The 22,935-nt window shown below is 36.9% G+C and overlaps 1 protein-coding gene across 2 annotated transcripts; it reads left to right on the forward strand.

Moving 5' to 3' along the window:
* Positions 1 to 7,242: 7,242 nt before the first annotated feature.
* LOC113096637 (ATP-sensitive inward rectifier potassium channel 10-like) lies at positions 7,243 to 22,401 on the forward strand. Of its 2 annotated transcripts, XM_026262037.1 has the most exons (7): positions 7,635 to 7,653; positions 8,001 to 8,040; positions 13,060 to 13,419; positions 13,524 to 13,735; positions 14,349 to 14,480; positions 14,582 to 14,759; positions 21,174 to 22,401. In XM_026262037.1, the coding sequence occupies exons 3-7, from the start codon at positions 13,062 to 13,064 to the stop codon at positions 21,560 to 21,562; spliced, it is 1,269 nt and encodes a 422-aa protein (XP_026117822.1). In that variant the 5' UTR covers positions 7,635 to 7,653; positions 8,001 to 8,040; positions 13,060 to 13,061; the 3' UTR covers positions 21,563 to 22,401. The 2 variants fall into 2 exon arrangements, with proteins under 2 accessions (XP_026117821.1, XP_026117822.1); XM_026262036.1 differs by having other exon boundaries at positions 7,243 to 8,040.
* The last annotated feature ends 534 nt before the right edge of the window (positions 22,402 to 22,935 follow it).

Below are 22,935 nucleotides of genomic sequence, written 5' to 3' on the forward strand. Positions count from 1 at the left end.
ATTTTGATTATCTGAATTCAATTCATAGTCTTTTTTTCAGCTTTTTATTCAAAATGTTATTTCTTTATGAATCTTACCCACATTAAAGTGTTTCAAAAGCATGAAGTTATAAATCATAAAGTTTTTTTTGTTTACAAGAAGATACCCTGTTCTTTCTTTGTATGTGTTGTATGTTCAGATATTTATTTTACAAAATATATACTAATTAAAACCTAAATAGGGACATTTAAGTTTACTTCATTAAAGTTCACTTAAAAATAACTTGTGCATACTTCCAGTATAAAACTACTAGTAGTTTATTAAATTAAAGTATTTAATTAGTAAACTATCAGTGTACCTATGTTCACTTTCAGTATAATTGCAATACAAACTATAAACAGAGGTAAACTAGTACTGTACCCATTTTGCTACTGTTATACTTAAAGTATACTTTTATATACTAGAAAGTAGGCCGTACACTAACCGTACACTTACAATTATACTACTAGAACACTGATATTTGCATACTTGCTGCATAAAGTATACTTCTAAATATACTTGAACTTCACTTAAGTATTGTTACGACCCCGGTCTAGGTCAAGACCGCAACATATGACACCACAATGAATAGAGTTTAAGTTCCCTTTTATTTTCTTATCTAATGTGGTAGCAATTTTGTAGAGTACAAACATTCACAAGATAAATAAATCAGAAGAAACCGAGGCAAATGATCAGGGGTGAGCAAATGCAAAACAAACAGCCCTCTAACTTCCCATTAAGAGACTAACTTGCATGTGCATCAAAATAAAGAAACCAAAATACAACATTCTAACCTCACTCCTTACCGATCCAAAAACAGGAGAAAATGGTAATGGCTGAATGGCCTACAAAAATAAGGCACTCAACCCCTGCGGCCTCACATGTGGTTTACAAACAAACACTGAAACGTTGGGCTTCAAGTCATAAAGCTCTCCAAACACATGTGGCTAACAGCACTCTGTTAAAGACTTAAGATCTAACAGCTTTTTCACTACAGCTTAACACACAGGAGTCAGCATGTCAAATCAAAGAGAGACACACAGAGCATTGATCAAAGCTAGCAACAAAAAAAAAAAAAAAAGTTGAGAGCAACAAAAAAGAGAAACTCCTTCAGTGAGATCCGGGGGAATTTATAGCACAGCTCCCGTATCTGGTCCAATCACTGGCAGTCCCTCATTAAGCCTCGGACCAATCCTGTTAGAGAGGAGACAACAGGGAACATATCCACAGCATGCCTTATAAAATAAACATGAAGTATACTACTTTTTGGTAAGGGACAACAATGATGAAATGAAGAAGTGTAGCCAATCTAGGTGTGAGATGGGCACCAATGGTCTGAATATTATAGACAAAAGACTAATGATGAAATGAAGATGAGGATCATGTGCGGATACATCTGTGCAGCTCAGCTATTCGACACTGCAGTGTTTTCATGTTGCTAGTGACTAGGAGATCTTGTTCTCTTGCCGGACCTCCACTGAATGAGAAACAAACTGGACAAAATCGCTCGTAAAGGAGGTGGAGCTTCAGAACACACCCACCGACTGCATAAACACCACGGACCAATGGAAACTCAAAGGTGTTTAGGAGTCAAAACAAACTCCCCTAGAAAGTTCACTTTGGTCAGCTGTTTCAAACTGTTGAAATGTTAGTTTCAGTCTGATTTTGTCTGATTCTGATTTTGTTTCATATCAGCTCGTTCTTCGATTTCGTTTGAAGTGTGGCGGGGCCTTAACAATACGTCTTTTTCTCCTTAAATACTTTTCAGCTACTATACTATACCTTTAGTTTTTCTTTTTTTTTTGGAAAATCAAACTATAAATCTGAAATGAATGCAATCACCACATAACTAATTACTATACTGTCAAAAATGTACAGTAGCCAAAGGGATTTCAAATCAATGGATTTATTAAATACAAAACAGAGAACATTAAATTGAGGTTAATAAAGCCAAAAATGTAAATACACAAAAATAAGAAAGCAAAGAGTGTAGGATTTCATCATGTGAAAGTTGAGTGAATGTCTCATCTGTAGTAGTTGTCCAATCACTGTCCAGAGCTGAAGTTTGGCTGATAAGTCCAGCCTTGAGGCAATGTAGCTTCATTTTGTAAATGTAAAGTGCTATATAAAAGCATCCCATACATTCAGTCAGTCTGTTCAAGTTTTTTTCTGCAGTTGCTCCAAGTTAATGATGACACATTCACTCATCTAATAATAAAACCAAGGAGAATTCATGATTTATGAACATCATCTTTTCCTCAAGGCCTGTTACTTAAAAAAAAACAGTCAAACTGATTTATCTACTACTTCTTTACACACACACACATGCACATATATATTATATATCATATTCAATAAGAGGTAATTTACTCATTCATTTTGTTCAAAAACTACATGATTTACCTTCTTCCACTAAACATAAAAGGAAACATTTTCAAATACAACGGTTGACTGAAGAACAGCAAGACACTGAAGTCTTTTACTGATGATATTCCACTCCAAGCTATTGCATTACACACATTTTGTACCTTAAATGTTCAACCTTTGACCCTACCTCGGGTAAAAATGTGTGAAGCCCCGTCTAACATCCAGTCATTCTGGTTCTGACTGGCAAACCCTTAAAAATGTGGATTTGATGCAATAAGCATGTCAACTCAGTATGTTGCAAATTTAGTTGAGGGATTCATCAAAAGTGTGTAATTTTTGGTGTGATTACATGTTTAGCCAAAAAAAATTACATTTAGTTCTTTAACTAAATCAAGGTCAAATACATTGCATTTTGGGATGCAATATTACAGTGTTCCGTGTGTTCTAAGCATACTGAAAATATGCATAGAGCTCTGTATACATAACACATATTGCAAAAATATAGTAAGTGCAGTATGTCAGAGTACTAGTGCAAACTTACATGACCTAGTTGTCCCAGCACTCTTGATTCTGTCCATTGCGGAGATGAACTGTGCAGCACCGCCCTCTACTGGATCTATTCATTCATACATCACTGCTGAGCTTTTCAATAAAGACAAAGCCTTTGTAAAACTGTTTAGGAAAATAAATCCAAATCAGCCAGGTTTCATGTTACAGTGTATTAAAAGAATAAAAAAAAAGAATACTTTCTGTGCTGCTATTGTTTTTACCACAGTTTTCAAGACATAAAATGCATGCAGAGTTGTACAAACATTAGCAAAATGCTGTTTAAAACTGTTTTAGATGAACAGAGCCATAGCATATCACACCATGTTACATGTGTACTTCCCAAAAGCATTAAAGCCAAGGTCAAGCTGTCAAATACTTTAAAGGGGTCATATGATGCCATTTCAAGTTTTTCTTTCTTTTTGGAGTGTTACAAGCTCTTGGTTCATAAATAAGATCTGTAAAGTTGCAAAGACTAAAGTCTAAAACCCAAAGAGATATTCTTTATCAAAGTTAAGATTAGTCTAAGCCCTCCTAAAACAGCTCGTTCTAACACGCCCCACATGTCTACGTCATGAAGTGGGAAGGTTTGCATAACACTGCCCAAATGTTCACTCAAAGACAGAAAGCATAATTTTTATTCTCGCTGTAGTACTGTTGCCGCTGCCATATTGTCTCTCACTCTGTGCAATGACAGTTTGGTACGAAACAAAGTATAGGTCATTATAATCAGTTACTATTTCCACACTGGATGCAACAAATGCTTCATTTGTAACGGGTTTGATTGTTTTGTCTCGTCGCGCCAGGAGACGGCATAGCATTATGTTAAGGGGCTTAAATTTACTGTCATGCTTGAGGCATTTGTCCAATCACAATCCACTAGATAGCTGGCCAATCAGAGCACACCTCGCTTTTCAGAACGATGAGCTTTGAAAAAATCTACACGTTTAATGAAGGCAGGGCATAGAGGAGCAACAATAATGTGCATTTTGTTGAAAATGTGTTTTTTTGAAGCTTTAACAACATAAACACATTGCTTTACACCAAATACACAAAATAATGTTCTTTTTAGCAATGTCATATGACCCCTTTAATGACAGAAGAAGACCGAATGCATGACAAAATATCACCCACCACCACTGAATAAAGTCTTTCAAAATTAAAGAAAAGGGAAACCTACCAGTTGGACTGGTTTCTTTAATATCCACAGGAGGGCTCTAGAGCAAAGGGTTCCTAGACCATGCATCTGATTCAAGGAATAGAAGAACACGATGAACATGATGGAGAATCCCTTCACTGAACCGTAAGGCCAGCTGTGAATTACAGGAGTTAACAACAAATACCCTAATAAAACTTCTCACTGATTATACCAATAAAACTAATCTCAATGGCAAGGCATAAAACTTCACAGAGCGGCTCCCTTGGACAGAAAATGTGCATTGCTATCCCAGACATAGCGGAAATAGTTTTCTCTTTTTCTTTAAAAAAAAAAAATAATAATAATAATTATATATATATATATATATATATATATATATATATATATATATATATATATATATATATAGTTTCAATGCTTTTTTTTAGTCCAATCCATGAACACACACACACACACACACATTCAGCAGAGTCTTCCATTCAGGATATATATATATACAGTACACTGTAAAAAATATTACATGCTATCTGCTTAAAAAAATTATGGTAACAATATTACACGTATTATATTTGAGTAGATTTTAAGGTCGTTTTTTTTGTGAAATTCACCCAAATAAATTAAGTAAAAATTCCTAAATTATTTAGTCTATGGCACAATACATTTTATATAATTAGGGAAATGTGCTCATTTATTTTAAGTTTATTCTCAAAAGTCTGTGATTATTTTGTTATTTTATACATTTACAAGACTGTATACAGCCAATCAGCTCAAATAGGAAAATACTTGAGAAATACTGGAAAGTACTGCACTAGCACTAGCAAGGCTACTGCTCATTAAACAATGTTTAATGCCTTAGAAGAGTAGTATCCATAACTACAAGCTCTACTCTTCTGCACAGTGGTAATGATTGCACTGTGCAATGGAAACTTCGATGTTACAGAAACTCTTACAAATGTCAAATGTCAGTGGGGAAATAATAACTGATTATAATGACCTATACTTTGTTTCGTACCAAACTGTCATTGCACAGAGTGAGAGACAACATGGCAGCGGCAACAGTACTACAGCGAGAATAAAAATTATGCTTTCTGTCTTTGAGTGAACATTTGGGCAGTGTTATGCAAATCTCCCTTAACTCAAAAACATAAAGCATTTAATTTCAAAATTTACTCTCCATATCCAGCCATATGCAAAGCATGCTGGGAACTAACAATCACCTCTAAAATAAAACTGCAAAATTGAGCTAATTCACTTAAATTAAATAGGCATCCTTCTTTCCTTAATTATTTTAGTTTAATCAGTTCCCCAATTCAAGCACCAAAACTGCTTAAGTCTCCTAAAACAAAATGAGGAAAACGCATCTCTTGGTTTTATTAGTAAAAAGTCCTCATTATTTTCTATACAACACTGAATCACAATTTCTTTAATGAAATCCACACATTATTTTTAATTATCACCTTAATTTTTTTGATGAAAATTACAAGACCCATGATTCATTTTTTACAGTGTACAGACCAAAAGTTTGGACACACCTTCTCATTCAAAGAGTTTTCTTTATTTTCATGACTATGAAGCTTGTAGAGTCACACTGAAGGAATCAAGGGCTATTTGAGCAAGAAGGAGAGTGATGGGGTGCTGCGCCAGATGACCTGGCCTCCACAGTCACCGGACCTGAACCCAATCCAGATGGTTTAGGGGTGAGCTGGACCGCAGACAGAAGGCAAAAGGGCCAACAAGTGCTAAGCATCTCTCGGGGAACTCCTTCAAGACTGTTGGAAGACCATTTCAGGTGCAAAGCAGGAATCAAAGCAAAAGAAGAACCTACAATATGATATTTTCAGTTGTTTCACACTTTTTTGTTATGTATATAATTCCATATATAATTCCACATGTGTTAATTCATAGTTTTGATGCCTTCAGTGTGAATATACAATTTTCATAGTCATGAAAATAAAGAAAACTCTTTGAATGAGAAGGTATATATATATATATATATATATATATATATATATATATATATATATATATATATATATATATATATATATATATATATATATATATATATATCCTGAATGGAAGACTCTGCTGAATGTGTGTGTGTGTGTTCATGGATTGGACTAGAAGAAGCATTGAAACTTACTTTACTGTTCTGCATATGAGGTAGCCTATAAAAATGTATTGCTAGACTGAACTGACAGAAAGGATCTAACATTGAATTGAACATTAACTGCTCAGAAGGGAACACTTGATAGAGAAACAGAGAGAGAGAGAGAGAGGAACGGAAGTTAAGTGGGAAAAAGCAAGTGAACCATGAGTTCAGTAAACAAGTGAAGTGTAATGCCAGAGAAAATGGTCAACAAAGAGAAAGAAAAAAAGGGAAAAATCTCTTCCGACAAAGCTGTGCAGCCAAAAAGAGTCCTGACCGAATTACATCATGCCAGTTTTCTTTTTGTGCCTCATCCTGTTCTTTTCCATCCATCCTTTCTTCTCTTATGTGTCAACATCCTCTCATTTGCATCTTTCATCCCTGAGTGACAGCTTTCCTAACTATATTTATTTATAGTATTACATAGGTTTAATTCTCAAAACAATTAAAAGGCTTCTCCAACATTGACTTCTTCCCGCCTAATAAAATTGCGCGCTTTGACAATTGGGCGGGAACACAAGATTAATGCGTGTGTAAAGCAAGATGATTCGCGGCACAATCAGGACTGTGTTTATGTATCTGCTCCGGGAAATTTATCTTCTGCCACAACAAGCATCGGGTTTATGTTATCCAGCCTTCACAAATAGCCTTCAGAGAGTAAATAATTTCATTTTATTAGTTTTGTATGACAGCCGAAATAGGAATAGCCGAAATTTGACATCTGATAGGAAACGTTCTATTGCAGATAACAAAAAAAAAATAAAAAAAATAAAAATAAAATACACATCTCCGTTATATGTGCTATCAGGATTAGTATCTTTTTTAAGTTAGTTTAAAAAAAAAAATATTAGGCTATTTTGCTTGTTTTTTTAAGTAGTAGCCTACTATAAATCATAATTACAGTAATTATTTCTCTGTTCCCGCCAGCGCCTCTCTTTTTTTTAAAAAGGTTTGCGGCTGTTTCTGCGCAGTTATTGAAGAGTCATGGATTAGAGTCAAAGTTGCAAATTCCGCTCGGATAAAGAAAGAGGCAAAATCGCCACAGCACTAATGCAACATCCGAGGTCGGATTTATAGGCTAAATAATGTAGCCCATGTGCCATGCGAACATACAGTTACTTCATTTCGACATATTTAAATCAAGCAGGAAAGTTTACAAAAGCTAAACAGCGGAGGAGCTCAACAAGAGCTCTTTCTGCAGACAGAGACACACAAGGGGGGCGGGAGGAGGATGAATTCATGAATTAAATAGTACTGAGGCGCTGAAAGTACGTATTTACATCAACAATGAAAGACAGGACTGAGACGAGAGGAGAAAGTTGTCAGAGAGAGCTGCAAACAAAACTTCTTGAGTAGTTCCACTCAAAACAAGACAAGAGACCGAGGAGGATAGAGAGAGAGAGAGAGAGGGAGATAGACATAATTAGTCGGTAACATTTGACTCTGACTGACTAACTTATTGCTATCGAGCCTATTATATATAGCCTAGGCTATTTTTTTTTAACTTGAGCGATTTTGTATAGCCTATTTGCACAAATATTTAGATGCATAGACTATATTTGTTTTGAATTAGTAGTGTTTCATATGAGTGATGAACATTATGAGAACTGCGCGGTTTGTCACTCTTCTGGAGCGGATGATGTTGACCAAGACGCAAGGAACGCGCTTCTCTGCGTCCTGAACACTTTCACAACTTTCGCCTCGGATTGTCTCCTGAAACTGGAAAACAGCATCGACTGCTGTAAATCACAAAGAGAGAGAGAGAGGGAGAGAGCTCTGGATTCAAGTCCTCAGTGAAAAGGTAAGTGCTGAAGTAAACCTGTAACATCCTTGCTAAAGTCAGCCCTGAGGCCTGGAGGATGTGCTGAGATTGTATTCTTCCAGGATGATGCAGCTTTATGAAGAAACTAAACCATAAACATCATTTATGCTACATCTGTGCAGTTTTCAATCCACATGTCTCATCTTTAAATAAGTCCAATGTGCATAAGATCCTTGCAATGCCAGACAGCAAATACATCAGTGAACAAACAGGTGCATCTCTAAGACGTATAAACATATATCACTGTTAAACATGAGTTGTACACAGGAAATAAACATTATATTGTTTTTCAGATGTGATTGCGCAAATGTAATGTTATGTGTTTTAATTTGTTATTTAATTTGCTAAAACAAATTAATAATGCACATAATGTTTATTAGTTTCCATCACTCTCTTTCAAAGTTTAATATGTCTAATATTATGCAAAATAAAATGTATTTATTTATTGTGTTTTGTCTGCAATGTAATGTTACCTTTTAAATATCATGATCATTTATTATAGTAGTAGTTTGATTTAAAATTATAACTTTTAGTGTGTAAAGCTTTCAAATTAAATTTACAGTTACAGTTCACTGTATTAAGTTTCATGTATGAGCTGTAGAGAGATAATATTTACTGATGCAGTGATATAAAGGAGCAGGCTGCTATCAAAATAATTGTATAGACTTTGACTGAAACACAGCATCGCGTGGTTATTCTTTTCTTTTTTTGTTCCTTTCAACTGATCTGATATGCTCCCCATGGCTATTTCTGGCAAGCATCAGACCTGGGAAAGTCTTTGGGTTTCCTTTTTGGACGTTTCCTTTACCCCCCCCCCCCCACCATTCATTTCAAAATGGTTATTTCGGAGATTTAAACTAAGCGAGTCGATGAAATAACTGATCTGCCTAGATCAGATAATTGTGCATGTGGATCTGTTAAGAGAGTCATTTTGTTCACAGAGTGATTTCCAGTGAACTGTAAAATGGAAAAGTCAAGTACGTTTGACTGTGACTGAGAGAATCGAGCTGGATCTGAAAAGAGGAAAGTAAAAGTTCACACATCCACAGAATACTGATGAGAGTTTTAATATCGGCCTGTTTTCTGTCCATCTCTGGATGTCATTCCTTCCTTCGTCTCTCTCTCTCTCTCTCTCTCTCTCTCTCACACACACATGCACTGCTGTATTTTTCAATGGTGGCTTTTGTCTCTTTCATCTCGTTTCTAAACAAAAGGATTCTTGTGTATACAGGACAGCGAGTGAGAAAGAAAGACATCGAGGGAGGACAGAAAGTGAGAGGAAGAGAGTAAAAAAAACAAAGACAATTTGTAAACTCTCACAGTGAAACAAAAAGGCTTCGTTTTTGCCGCTTTCTGTGAACTCATGTCCATGTTCATCAATACAATTCAATTCAAAAGTTTGGATGCACTTCCTTATTCTTAATGACTGTTTTCTATATTGCATAATAATAATAAAGTTATGAAATAACACACTGAAATATGGACATGATGACAATTTGTCTTCTCAGTAGTGTTGAATTAGTTTGCATGTATTCTAGTCAAATATTCATGTGTAGGCACAATATATATTTGTCTACAGAGCTAATTTAATGCATCTCAAGGTCTTTGAGAGCATGAGAAGCATACTTTGAGTCAAGTGCCTGTCAGTGTTTGTCTGCTGTATGCACTGTATCAGTGGGCGTGTCCTGCCGGAGTTCAGAGGTCAGCTGTGTGTACACTCTGCTAATAACACGTGCCTCGGCGAGGAACCGCCTCCTCACTCTCGGCCGGCGTTAGTATTCAGAGCACAGAGATCCAGACAGATACCTATTCATTCTCTCAGTGTGAGTCCAGAGAGAGAGTGAGGTCAGAGAGGAGAGAGCGTATCACATCTCCCTGATACTCATTCATTTCACTTATTCATCTTATTTGATGTGGAGGGCTGAGCGAGACAAAACTACCACTTGACATTTAATCAAGAATGCAGAGAGCAAGAGAAGAGAATGAGATTGAACAGTGTTAATGAATAGAGTCACCCTTGACAGTGATTCATAGTGTACCATAGCTAAGATATTGGTTATGAGTTATGTTTTTTGTTTTTATGTATTAACTTCCTATTAGCTTTTTGCCCTCAAATTTACAAATGAGTCGATTGTTTGATGTCCAGTAAGTTTATAAAGCTATTAAATGAACATGAATAGAATTTAACAAGTCAAATAATTTACTTGTTTAATTAAATAACATTTAGCAGATTAGAGCTTTCAAGCAATCATTTAATCAGTGGTTAAAGCAATCAAGCAGTTAAGAGATTTGCTATATAAATAGTATATATCGCAGGTATAAAGAGCTGGGCGATACATTTTGCTCATTTTTGAGATTTAGTTTGATTACAGATTTTTTTGGTGAATCTTACCACAGTTTGAGTCACTGTTAAGTTTTCTTCTGAGACACGTGAGATTGCTGGCATCTTTTTTCCTCAGGAGAAACTATTTTCTTAATTTTTGTCTTAATTTCTTTGAATCAGCTACTGTTTTGGTGATTTTTAGTGGATGTATGTTCAGTAGAGAATCACATTAAGTAGCAGTATGATCCACTAACCACAAACAAAGTTACATAATACTCTTCATTCTCAATGGTACTGTACATCTATTGTTTTGTCTTTCTTTTGACTTTTGAAAATTGTGTTTGTGCTATCTGCTTGTAATATAAAAAAAACATTTAACTTTATAATAATTCATAAATTAACATAATTCATATATTTATAATGAAATAACATTCAGACACTTCTAATGAATGCTCTACCAAGATAAATACCTTATAAATGGAGAGGACAGTTCATCCCAAAATGAAAACATTATTTCCTGCAACTTGCACAACTATTTTATTGACTTTATTTTGTGTAGCATAAAATGAAAAGTCAATGGGGTCCAAAGTTGTTGGTTCCCAATGTTCTTCAAAATATATTTGGTGTTCCACTGAAGAAAGACAATGTCAAGATGTTTGATTAAAAATTGTGTTTAAGTAGACTTTCTTGAAAATAATTGACAATTGTTATTTTGTTATCTGATGTAATGACATTCAGACATTTTAAAGAATCACTGAAGTGTCCAAATACTTTTGTATTTCGGGGCCACTGTAGAGTTTGATGTTTGTATAATGTTTGTGAAGCTTAAAATGGTTCATCTATGATGGTTCGTCTCGTCTTTTATCCATCACTATTTGGGATTTACAATGTCAGAATGGTCTGTTCTCAGAGCGTGATCTCTGTACTTTTTCTAGATAATGTGTGGTTTGCATACACAAAAAGTTTGAGCAAAAGCGCAGGCGAAGTGAAAAAGCTGGAAGCAGCATCTATGAAACAAAGTTTATAAAGGTGAAGGTTAAGAAACATCATCCTTAGTTTAAGAGAGGAATCTAGAGAATATGGAAAACATTGTGTTGTTCTTTTCATCTCTGATTCCTTCCTGTGGTTTTGTGTTTTTGGATGGTGAATAAGTTAAATAAGTTTCCCTTTTCACTGCTCACCCGGGTCAGCCGAGCACTGCATGTGAGTTGGTCAGCGCTGACGACTAGCCTTTAAATGAGAAAGGGCAGCTGCTTCCACTGTGTGAATGAGGGCCATTTAATGCGCTTGGGCAGCTGGAGGGCCTGAATGTAGAGTCAAAAAAGAGTAACGGACCACCAGGGTCGCCCCCAAACCTGGCCCTTTATCCCTTCCTGGCACACACAAACCTCTGGAGAGAAGGATGCACTCACATGTCTGCGATAAAGCTACTTTGCCCATTTCAGCTTTTAGAAAAGTAGTTTTTAGATACTGCTGAGAGTCCCTAATGTTTCCCCAATGTGGCTCTCTTTAATTGGATGATGCACGTCTTTCAGATAGAGCTCAGATAGAGATAGAGCCCTCTCGCTTCCCATGAGCTATATCTTTTAAAATGCTTCAAGACGACCTAGATTTTACAGATGGTGATAAGGTGACAGGTTTCTCACACCGAAGCCCAACTGCTGGATTGGTTATTTCATTAAGAACTTCTTTTTATGTCAGAGTAACAAGATACTAGTAGTTTCTGTAACCTAAACTGTGGTGTGTATGAGTCCCGCCTGATAACATCTAATGCTGGCCAGGACAAAAATTTGGGAGATCAGTGGAATTGAGAAAAATATAAATGGCAATGTGAAAACAAACTGACAGATAACAACATCATAGTTCAGTTTCAGAGCAAAAACCTAACACTCAAGCAAAGAGAAGTCCAGGTTACACTTTACCCCCAAAGTTTGTTGTTATTACAGTAATATATTTAAAAAATAAAAGTCTTTAATTGTAATTTACAAGTTTGTAATGATATTGTACTAAGAAGTTTCTAAAAACTGCTTTATATGGTGAATCACTTAAAAAAACTGTGATTTATTCTATGCTTCACCAAGATACTGTAAAATGTAGACTTCATGGCATTGAACTCTAATTGTGAGATAGTCACTTTTATGTGGGACAGTATTATCTGTTGATCATTGTCTGATCATCTCAGTGTTTAGTCATAATTGAGCATTGACCTAATTACAGACTGTCTCTTTTCCATGGAACAACCAGCCTTGTGTGATTAAAACCTCAGCAGTCTTAATCTAGAGTTCTGAATGAAGAAAGCCTTGTCACCTGAGCATTTTAGAAACTGCTTTTGTTTGCATGTTGAACACAAACCACTATGCCATGATGAGTTTTAATGCATGAATGTTTTATGAGGCTCTTGGTTCTTAATCTCTGGTTGAAGTTCAGTTCTAACCCCAGTAATAGCGGAAATTAGTGGAGATAATTTGCAGTTGTACTCAATACATATATAATCTTTGTAAAAAATAACAACTTTTAATTTTTAACTTTCCTTTCCTTTTATTTACCATAAATAGTAAACATTTACATTTTAAACCAGGGGTAGCCAATCCCTTTGTAACCCTAGAGCTCAAGTATGCATGAAGTTAGAAGAAATCCGACTACTGATTTTAAACCATCTCTCTCTTCCCTTCTAGTTATGACCTCTGCCACGCCCCCTTCTTCCCGTAGCTCCTCCCCACAGAAGGTCTGCCACTCCCAGACACAGACAGATGTTCTAAAGCCACTCCTAGGTGGAGGAGGCGGGACTTCGACAGAAAACGGACCTGCCGCATTGAGACGCCGTCGACGGGTGCTATCTAAAGATGGGCGGAGCAATGTACGTATCGAACACATTAGCGGTCGAGGGAAGCTTTACCTGCGTGACATTTGGACGACCTTCCTGGACATGCAGTGGCGTTACAAGCTTTTTCTGTTTTCTGCCACCTTCGCTGGCACCTGGTTTGTTTTTGGTGTGCTGTGGTACTTAGTGGCACTTGTGCATGGAGATTTGCTAGGTGAGGAGGAAAGAATATGTTCTGCAATAGGACCTGCATGTTTATTATTTTTATGTTGCAAGCCTGTAATCTTCATCTTTTTGGTTATTGTCTATTCTCACTAGAGTTCGACCCTCCGTCCAACCACACACCATGTGTGATGCAGGTCCAAACCCTGACGGGAGCATTCCTTTTCTCCCTGGAATCACAAACTACGATTGGTTATGGCTTTCGCTGCATCACTGAGGAATGTCCTCTTGCTATCATTCTGCTTATTGTCCAACTTGTCATCACCATGCTGATGGAGAGCTTCATCACTGGAACCTTCCTTGCCAAGGTACAACAGAATACTGAAAAGTCTGAAAACTTAAGTTTTGGTTTTAATGCAAATGTACTTTAGCAGCACTTGAATTAAGGCCTGCACGATTTGGAAACACAAAATCTGATCACATTATTAAGAAAAAAATTAGATATTAAAATATTTTATAGTACTGTACTGTACAATAACAACACTAATATTTATGTTCGTCTTATATCTTCAATTTTGAAATGTTAAAAAAATCAAACTCTTTTTTTTTTTTTGGCAGAAAATCTCAAGGAGACCCTTAAGCTCTTTTTTTATTGACGTTAGCCAGTTTAGTAGCGATTCTCATTACAAGTTTGGGAAGAAGGCTGACAAATATTGACTTCCCAAATGCATAAGTGGACCAAACTCGGAGCAAATTCAGAGATCGATTTTTTTGCGGAGCAGCATTTGCTTTGAACCAAGTCGATCCAAGGCACTGACAACACAGGATGATCACTTAAATAAAACTCAAGCCTAATCATGCATCCATACTGGAACTGGACTGAACTACAACAATATTGTTTTAATAATATAATTTTTATGACCTGTACAATTGTCTCAGATCTAATAAGGTATTATGTACATTTTCATCTGGTGTATGTAGGTAGCACGGCCGAAAAAACGTGGTGAGACGGTGAAGTTCAGTCAACATGCTGTGGTCGCCAATCATGAGGGCCGACCTTGTCTTATGATCCGTGTCGCTAACATGCGTAAGAGTCTCCTTTTAGGCTGCCAGGTAAACACATATGATGCATTAATCTTTAAATTTATGTTAATTTATATTGTAACATATGTGCCGCTTATCATACTGTATGTCCAATTCCTGGGATTCTTCAGGTAACAGGTAAGCTGCTGCAGACGGCACTGACTAAAGAGGGTGAGACAGTGCGTCTGGACCAAAGGAATGTAGCCTTCCAAGTGGACACATCCAGTGAGAGCCCCTTCCTCATCTTGCCCCTCACTTACTTCCATGTGATTGATGACGACAGCCCAATGCGGGCATGGGCTGCCAAAGGTACGCAAGCCTAGGAGAACTAGGAGGTTAACTAGAACAATAAAATGTGATGTTGAGATGTTGAAATTCTAAAATGGTGCTTGAAATCATAAGCATAGAACTGTCCCATTAGAAAAAAGTATTCATTACTTTCTACTGTAAGTTGAATTAGTATCACTGCAGTTTACGCTCTGGCCTTTCATTTAAAAGGCCCCCAGTAATTGTAACCAAGCACTCTTTGAAAAACCTGGACATGCAAGCTTTTCTCCAAGATGTTGCGGCTGTGTCCTGGGACATAATTCATTCCTTCCCCTCCTTGGAAGAGGCGTGGTTTTTTTTCAAAAACACTTTCAGCCTGATTATGAGAAAGCATGTCCCTTTGAAAAAGGATAGAATAAAAAATCGATATAGCCCCTGATTTTCCAATGACCTGGCTGAGATTATTCATCATAAAAATGCCCTCTGGAGAAAGGCTCGCTCTAGCCAATCTCCAGTTGACTGGCTGGCCTTCCGTCAATGCAGAAATAAAGCAACACAGGCAATCAGAAATGCCAGAATCTCTAATTTTAAAGAGAAACGCACCACATGTGGCACTGATGCTAGGGCATTCTGGAAAACAGTCAAGGTAAGTTATTTTCCCTCATTTACCAGTTTCCATGTTATTTAACGACATTATTATTACTGAGAAGTCTCAGATGCCTCATTTCTAAATCATCACTTTATTAATGCAACCCATACAGTTTCAATGTCAAACCCTAATCCAGTCTCAATGGACACTTCAGTTACACCCTCAGCAGATATCCAACTTTCTTCACCAAGCAACAGTGGCTTCTCATTTATGCCTTTCTCCACCTCTGAAGTCCAGAATGAACTCACCAAGCTGAGTACAAACAAATCTGCTGGCCTTCTTAAAAGCAGCAGCCCACATTATTGCCGTTCCAGTCACAAGACTATTTAACATGTCACAGCTCTCCGAGTTCGAGTTCCCTACTGATTGGAAATCAGCCATAATTGTTCCCCTCTTCAAAGGGGGTTCTGAATCTGACCCAAATTGTATTACCCAATTTCCATCTTACCATGCCTTCCCAAAGTTTTGGAGAAGCTTGTCCAAAAACAATTAAATTATTTCTTGGATAAGAATCATATATTATTTGACATGCAATCTGGTTTTTGAATGGGACATGGGTGCATAACAGCCACTACAAAGGTCCTTGATGATGTAATTACAGCATTAGATAGCTAGCAGGTCTGTATTGACACCTTTATATACCTTGCTAAGGCCTTTGATTCTGCTGACCATAGGATCTTTTTATATAAGCTTTCCAGTATTGGTTTGTCCTCATCTAGCTGTAATTGGTTTGCCAATTATCTCACCAACCGTGTCCAGCAATTGAAGGTTGAAAACTTCATGTCAGACCCAATTATTATCTCTAAAGGTGTGCCTCAAGGCTCCATCCTGTGCCCAACCCTTTTTTCTATTTACATGATATAGCCAGTGCTGCTGGCACCTCTCGGATTCATCTTTATGCAGATGATACCATTTTGTACTCAGTTGGATCCTCTCCAAATTCTGCGGCTTCCAGTCTTAAACCTCTATAGAGCAGTTTTTTGACAATCTTCACCTCCGTATTAACACCAGTAAGACCAAATGTATACTTTTCAGCAGAAAATCGGTTACCCAGACTCCACTTACAATCACTTTAATGAACGGTATGGCTCTGGAGTATGTCAAAAAATATAAATATCTAGGCATTTGGTTGGATTCATCCCTGCCATTCATTACACACATCAGTTACCTTCAAACAAAAGTCAAAGCTAGACTAGCCTTTCTTTTCCACAATAAAGCTTCCTTTACTTACGCTACCAAATGTACCCTTGTAAAAATGTCATGTATTTGTCATCTCTTCTTCATGCCATTCATAACTCCTATTACACAAGATCAAGTAATTTGATTAAATTTAGTACCCCCCCCCCCACTTCTACTACTTTTAGGCATAATGCCTTGCGCTTTGCAGTAGTATATGACTGGAACATATACATATGGAACTACTAACTACCATGAAATTTACATCTCTAATACCAATCTCCACCTTTAAACAAAACCTTCAAAATTACATAGTTGACTCTTATTCCTGCTGAAAATCATGAATCATATTTATACACACTTACTTAAGCACTTAACTGATTTTCTTTTTCTCTTTTTTCTTTGTTGTCTATTTTTTTATTTAATTGCTTGTTCAATGTGTCATGTATTTGCCTATGTACAGTATGTTCCTATTTATTCCTGTAGCCTCTTGGTCAGGTCATGTTTGTAAATGAGAAGTGGTTCTCAAACAGTTTACCTGGATAAATAAAGGTAAAATAAATAAATAAAAGTGGAAATGGAAGAGCATGGTACTGGATATGCCAAGGTCTTGGGTCAAGCATATGCCAAATGGGTAGATGTATAACACAAGATTCACAGTTTCAGCAGGCGCAGCCTTAGGTGTCTTGCTCTGTTGGCTCATGGACCGTTCCTTCTGGTGAATTAACCAGCAACCATCTGGTTACCAGCCATGATCTTGAATTACTAGATGTCACTACTCCATTTTCTCATATATGTAGAATTTAAACCCATCACCTCACAGGGATTTAGAGATTCCTGTAGCTGAAACAGTAGAGCATTGCTCTAGCATAGCTATGGTCATGAATTCCTTGCGAATCTAACCCATGACCACGTATAATGCAATGTATGTTGCTTTCTATAAAAGCGTCTGCCAAATTCAGGTGGGTTCAATTCCCAAGGAGTGCATGACCTTATATTGATGTTCACTGATTTTAAATATTCAACATTAGTTGAACTGATGTTAATGCATTCCATGGGAATTGAACCCATGATCATGTGTACCATAAATGCAATGAAAGTTGTTTTCAATAAAAAGTCTGTCAAATGCATGTTTTTTTTTTAGTTCTTAAAAACTAATCTTTGCTTCTTTGTGATTGTGGGGGACTGCTGAGATGGCACTGACTATGGTGGCAGATGAAGACTGTCAGTAGGATACACCTGAGAACAGGGACAGCATGGTTGGGCAACGACTCCTGTGGCTACAGCAGAGTTGCTTTGAGGATAGAGTGCTACAGAAGAGAAACGTGAAACAGCAGTGTGGGGAGAGATGTCGAAGACACCGGAGAAGCTCTGTTTGAGCGCAGAGGTCATGCTGCAGGCAGATGGTTCAGGGAGTTTTGGCACTTTGAGTACATGCTGGTGCCCTGTTTCCTCTGACACTTCACACCTGAATCAAGTGCACATGGCAGGCCAAAGTGGCTCAATTTATGTTTCCATTTTGCCTCTGTTTAATTATTCATAAGGATAAATGTGAACTAGATTTGTAGATTTACTGTTTGTTTGCGTAAAACTTGCTACTATGATTTTAGGGTTTTTGACTAGGTTGTTTGGCTAGGAGTACTCTGGGTATTTTTTTGAGAATTGCTAGTGGTTGCTAAATGTTCTGGGTTGTTGCTTGCTGGTCCACAACCAAATGCAGTGATGCCTTTGAGCATTTATAAAATAAAGCAAATTAACACCACTATAATGTTGTAATCATGCATTGGAAAAACTTGAGAACTTGGGGTTTTCTTTGAGTTCTATGTTTCGGATGTGGAAATATGTCTTCCACTCATCATCTGTGAATTTGTGGTGGACAGATGTTGTCCCATCAGTCCTTGCTTCAGTTTAAGCAATAATAATATCACTCTACCAAGCAGCAACATTTAGAATCAGAAGTAATCAACCAGCCATCAGCCAATGTAGCTGGTTTATCGATGCTGGTGTAATTATTTATTACAAGATTCAACAAGACTAAATGTAAACAGATATCCCTTCAAATTATGATGGGAAAAACAGACCGGACAAGCCACCAATCCACAAGGCTGGTGTGTTTTGGTGGTTTTAAGTATATTTTGAGCTAGACAGGATGACAAGCTTAAACTAGCTGGGAATCCATTTTTCAGAAAGGACCTTTGGTGTCAGGATTGGCATTTGGGAATTATTTATATCCTTTGTGGTAAAGACTGCAAATGTTTAATTGAATTTTGGGAGGTTAAAGAACAGAAGCAGATTTCACATTCTACACACAGTAAAACAAAAGTGTGAATGGTAGAAAATGCAATAATGAAATAAGTGATGGTGGTTATGGTGGAGGGGATTGGGGTTTCTATTATTTGGGTTTCTTTTATTGGCAGATGAGCTGCATTTATTGTCTTCTAACTCCCTCCATCTCATTTGCCATCTGTTAGCACACATTCACTTTCTTTTCAGATGTAGCTTTCCCTAGCTCTTTCTTTTATACATTCTCTCTCCTTGGCAGGAATGTGTGTATGAGAGCGTGCCAGAGTGTCTCATTAGAGGCACAAAGCAGCCCAGTTCCTGGTGCTGAAATGCAGGTCGTTGATTCAGTTACAGTCCCAGTCTACACCCCATCGAGGGCCCAAAATATCAGACCCTACAGTCCCTGCTTTTGCACTTGATTCAATGAATACGACTCTCATCTTGCACGTCTATGAGTTTTTCCTGTTCATGCATATCCTTGTATATCTGTTAATGGTTTCTGATGTGCTTTTTCTCTCATCTCAATGCTTCTTTCTCATCATTTTTGTGGTCTAGCCAGATTGCACGGTGTAATTGTCTATAGTCTGATTATATGGTATAGGGTTATTTTTAATAGACCCCACTTACATCTATGCTACCTAATCCAAATTAAACTCAATGACTTCGCGTTTCATCATGTCCTCCCAGAAAAGACTCAGTTTTGTATGTTATATATACCTGAATATGAAGAAGAAATAGCTATTCAGAAAGCTCCAATGGAATTACATTTGCATATGAATGAAGAAAACGTGTCTGAAAGTGTGCCACTGCATTACAGTGTAAATATGTGTGTGCCTGAGCGGCTGTGTGTAAATGTATGTGTATGGATGTGTGCCCAGAGTGCACCAGTGTGTGTGGATCTATAGTAAAAAAAAAAAAAAAAAAACTCCATACACAGTGTGCCGGTCTGCTGAATGTGGCATTGTGTTTGTGTAAGAGGCTGAGTTGAGGAGACATGGGCCTCTGTGGGAGCCCTGTGACCACTCAGCATAAAGCTATATGAACTTCTCTCATGAATGTGTGTGTGTGTGTGTTTGACTCAGAGATTGTTTTACTTATGGTATCAAACTAGGGCTGCATGATATATATCGAAAAAAAATATTGTGATAGGGCTGAATGCAATCATCAAACCTTGAAGGCTGCGATTTAATTTAAAAATACTGAGCCTTGGTTCATTAACAGAGATTCGAACCGCTTTGAGATGCTAAAATGCTGTATTATAATATGCGCATGTGTAAATGAACACCGTGCCACTTCACTCTGAAACTGGCAGCGCATACGTTTATATGCAGGCATAACCATCTCAAACTTAAGCTTGATGTTTTAACTTTTGAAAATTAAGAATTTAATATGCAAATATTAGTATTGAATTTTATCTTTGTACTATAAAATGAAAATCTTTTTTTTGTTTTGGTATTTTTATTTAATAATCACAAAATTATATGTAAAAATTATATTGATCATTTATAGTCTAATTAAATGGGTCAAAACGTGGCTCATGAAAACCAAATCTTTTTGTGAGCATGATCTTGTGTGTTTGTGGGTTATGAAACCTCATGAGACTGTTTTCACAGATGACAGTCTATCGCTCTGAACGTGGGATGTTGATGCAGGTGTGTGTGTGCGGGTGTGACTGTGGGTGAATGCTATGTTTGCGAGGGAAGGCATTTGTTTTTCTGCTATGATATGAGCCATAATTTCCTTACATAATGTCTATATATATATATATATTTTTTTTTTTTATTATTATTTTCATATTAGTACATCAAGATTTACTGAAAACGAGAAATGTTGCTTTGGCAGATTTATTTTAGTTTTATTTGATACTATTTCAATTTTACAATGTTAATTTTATTTCAAAGAACAGAAATGTTTTTCATGGTTTTAGTTTTAGTTAACTGAAATAAACCTGCTTAATGAACATGAAGAAAAATGAAATAAGTAGAATTAAGGTAGAAAAATTAAAGTAATAGACGTCTAGATGTAGAAAGGAGAAGACTTAATGAACAGATGTTCACATTAAGTATAATTAATATCCTTTATAAAGTAAATGTGTTCATGATAAATATTCTATAAATGTTCTTTGAAGAATATCAAAGTTCTTTTCAATAAGATAATGTCAATGAAAATAGATGAGCTGGATTTAGTCCCACTCTAAATCTGTTGGATATGACACACTTACTGTATGCTTATGTTCAAGCATAAATCAGATTTCATTTGTCATACTGAAAGAAAGCCATACAGGGAATAATTGACGCTATCCTTTATTTTTTCTGCTGTCTGTTTCACTGTGAATCATTCTTTCTAAGGTGGTGGGTGGACGGATCCAGAGCTGGCTGACTTTGAGCTGCTTGTGATCATGAGTGCTACCGTGGAGCCGACCTCGGCCACCTGCCAAGTTCGCACCTCCTACCTGCCCGACGAGATCCTGTGGGGCTATGAGTTTCCACCTGTCGTCTCCCTCTCCCCCTCTGGAAAGTATGTAGCTGATTTTACCTTCTTTGACAAGGTTGCCAAGACCAAGACCATGCCCCTTTTCAAACAAGCCCCGCCTCCAAACACCCAGTCACCACAACATCAAGGCAGTGGTGGTGGAGACCAACGGGCGGATGTGGAGAAGAAACGATTGGAGGAGAGTTACCGGGAGGAAAGGGGGCGTGGCCGAGAACAGCTTAGCGTCCGCATTAGTAACGTCTAGAGAGTGTAATACAAATGAATGAATGGGGGGATCAGATGGAGATAAATTGCTTGAGTACTTGTTTGATTCAGTGTTCGCCAGCTATTTTGATGCCACTGAGCTAACCTGTTATTCAAGGTAGCGTGCCATTAGAGTTTGCTAGCACTGAAATGTACTGGCATACAAGCATGAAATAGAGAAGATAAGACAGTGAGTATGTTTGGAATAGCACACTAACATACTACACCTGCTGTTTCTGCAGTATATAGTACGTATATACTGTGCATAGCATGCACGTTGTCAGTATGAACAGAACACATAACGATCTACTATGGGAAAATGATTGGAAAAGCATGCCTTCTCCTACATATTTGCAAAACTCCTAAAATATACTTTTACACATACAATTCACTGCAGTTTCTGTTCACAGTAAAGAACCAACAACTTATATTCCTTTTCAAACTAATTATGATTACAAGGACAGAATATTGATGGTTAAAAGCCTATTTTCATATGGTAACTTGAAATATATATATGTTAAGAGCTAATAAGTAATACATTTTTAATGTTTGCTCATAATCACAGTCAGGTCCCTAATGTGGTTTTCCTGCCATAATAAACTTGCTGGATAGCTCACCCGGTGCAATGCGATGCAAAGCGCTGCAGTCTTCTGAAATACGAGTCATGATAAAAGAGCTCAAAGGCTTGTAGAAGCAAGAAAAAATGCCATAATTTCCTCGGCAAATGTATTTTATGTCACATTTTCTTTTGTTAACATTATTGGTTGCATTTAAGCCTGGATTTAATGTAGATGATGTTATTTTCAAACACTCACCGGACATTCATTTGTGAATTATACATATGTACAATAACCAATGAAACAGAAACTTACCAGTTTCTTGTCCATCTGTTCATGTTCAGCTCCACCAAATTGATATTTTATTTCCAAACTGCTGAGATTCATAGAACAACCAATGCGATAAAACATAGGCAAATTAGCGCTCCCACAGGTCATTTAACCGTTTTACAAGTTTTTTACTAAATGTGCAAGAAGCAACATGAAATCACTTTGCAGAAATGGCAATGCAGGCGTGTTTTTCCAAAAAGCCTGGGACACAAATTGTGGAGAACAGAACCAGAGCACACTGTGAGGAATACGCTTCTCACAATGCAGTGCAATATTATGATTTCAGAAGCTGAGGTAATTCAGCCTCGATTTGATCTTTTATTCAGCGTTACTTGCAGTGCATTCAAACGATATGTTTCTAGTGTTATGTTCAACCAGTTGAGGAACCCATTTTCCTGACTTTCTTTATTATTTAAAACTCTCAACACTGCATTATGCACATCGTTTCACATGTAACTTTTAAAATATGTATGCTACATATGAATGC

The sequence above is a fragment of the Carassius auratus genome, unplaced genomic scaffold, assembly GCF_003368295.1.
Source record: "Carassius auratus strain Wakin unplaced genomic scaffold, ASM336829v1 scaf_tig00216014, whole genome shotgun sequence".
In the NCBI taxonomy this organism is placed as follows: domain Eukaryota; kingdom Metazoa; phylum Chordata; class Actinopteri; order Cypriniformes; family Cyprinidae; genus Carassius; species Carassius auratus.

What these genes read in the sequence shown, in the direction of transcription:
- LOC113096637 (XM_026262036.1), top strand. Translation starts at nt 13,062, where the DNA reads ATGACCTCTGCCACGCCCCCTTCTTCCCGTAGCTCCTCCCCACAGAAG. An exon ending in TGTGCATGGAGATTTGCTAG is followed by an intron (nt 13,420 to 13,523) that starts GTGAGGAGGAAA and finishes TATTCTCACTAG; the next exon opens with AGTTCGACCCTCCGTCCAAC. An exon ending in GCGGGCATGGGCTGCCAAAG is followed by an intron (nt 14,760 to 21,173) that starts GTACGCAAGCCT and finishes ATTCTTTCTAAG; the next exon opens with GTGGTGGGTGGACGGATCCA.